General features: G+C 40.3%; 2 protein-coding genes across 2 annotated transcripts in view; both read left to right on the forward strand.

Annotated features, from left to right (window-relative positions):
• LOC118335797 (urokinase plasminogen activator surface receptor-like) overlaps positions 1–1,379 on the forward strand; it is a 2,583-nt gene extending 1,204 nt beyond the window's left edge. The window contains exons 4-5 of the mRNA XM_035672234.1: positions 711–821; positions 927–1,379. Coding sequence (XP_035528127.1) covers positions 711–821; positions 927–1,129 — 314 coding nt within the window. The 3' untranslated portion in view covers positions 1,130–1,379. The remainder of the gene's footprint in view (positions 1–710; positions 822–926) is intronic.
• LOC118335796 (chymotrypsin-like protease CTRL-1) overlaps positions 1–1,385 on the forward strand; it is a gene marked incomplete in the record, with an annotated part of 151,345 nt that overhangs the window by 80,519 nt on the left and 69,441 nt on the right.

A 1,385-nucleotide genomic window follows, 5' to 3' on the forward strand; every position in this document is an offset into this window, starting at 1 on the left:
ACTTTATTAAGTTTTTTTTTACTATTATTATTATTTTGAAAGTCCGTTGCTCACTGGCTCTGAATACACATCCAGACAAACCATGGGTCACAGGAGGGGAGTGGAGGGAGGAGGCTTCGGCAGACTACGTTGTACGCAGCGTGTTGGAGAAGTATAGATAAACAAAAGCAAGTCAGGACAGTGGGATCTGCATTCATATGCTCTGACTGTAATGAAGACAGAGACATTTTGCAGCACACTTAGCAAGAATTAGTTTTAATGCTACTGTGTAAAGGGATTACTGCTGTTAAAAAGCAACTTATTTGTTTAAAGTGTAAAGTTGTGTGCAAAACCATATGTTATTGCACTTTTGTTCATATACTAGCAGTACTTCTAAAATAAAAGTTCGCAAGGCAGTACTTTCAGTAATTCATTATTGAATTTTGCCAGAAAATCATGCGATTAATCGCAATTAAAAATTGAATCGTTGCCCAGCACTAAATATATATAAAAATTGATGATGCGAGTCAGAGAGAGAGAGAGAGAGAGAGAGAGAGAGAGAGAAAGAGAGCAAAGAAACAAAGGCATGAGCCTTTACATTTTCTCTTTCTATCAATAGCTATTAAAGCTGTTATTTCAACTCTGACAAAGGCACTGAGGAAGAAAAGTGCAGTCACCTCTCCACCCCCCTCTACTCCCCCAATCGAGATGAACAATGTGTGTTCTTACAGAGCCCAGCCGGTCCAGTCCCAATGGTAAGAAGTGCTTCCAATGCGACGGACAAACGTGCACCGCAACTGTAAACTGCGGGGGGAACGAGGACCACTGCATCTCAGCTACAGGTAGCAAGCCTAACTCTGTTCCACGTATTTCCTCAGATTAATGTATTTTTAGTGATTCAAGTAGATGTATTAAAGCGTTACACTCTAATATTTTTATTCTCTCAGTGAATGTGGGAAATACAAAGAGCACCTTGAAGGGCTGTGCCTCCAAGATGGTGTGCTCAAGTATGGCAGCTGCAGAGATTAAAGAAACCATTGGAGGAGACTTTAGCTGCTGCCAGGGTGACTACTGCAACAGCGCCAGCAGCACAACTGCTGGCCTCCTGCTCCTGGTGACACCACTGATCTCTCTGGTCATGTTCTCTTAACTGGTGGAGACGGCAGCATTGCAGCTTAGTTTTTCTTCTTATCTCCACATAGCCTCACTGTGCTCACACCCCTTTCCTTATCCTTTCAACCAATGAGTGAGAAAGTAGAATGTTTTCAAGTTAAGTATAAAAATATAATTTGTGTGTTGCCTCATACAATGTTTAACTGGCCTATTTCCTTTTTTTGCATGTTGCTATTTTTGAAAATTGGAATGTTTAGACATATTTTGATGTTAATGATAAAAAGAAAAATTAA

Source organism: Morone saxatilis, unplaced genomic scaffold, assembly GCF_004916995.1.
Source record: "Morone saxatilis isolate NCDOM2014 unplaced genomic scaffold, NCSU_SB_2.0 Contig24, whole genome shotgun sequence".
In the NCBI taxonomy this organism is placed as follows: domain Eukaryota; kingdom Metazoa; phylum Chordata; class Actinopteri; family Moronidae; genus Morone; species Morone saxatilis.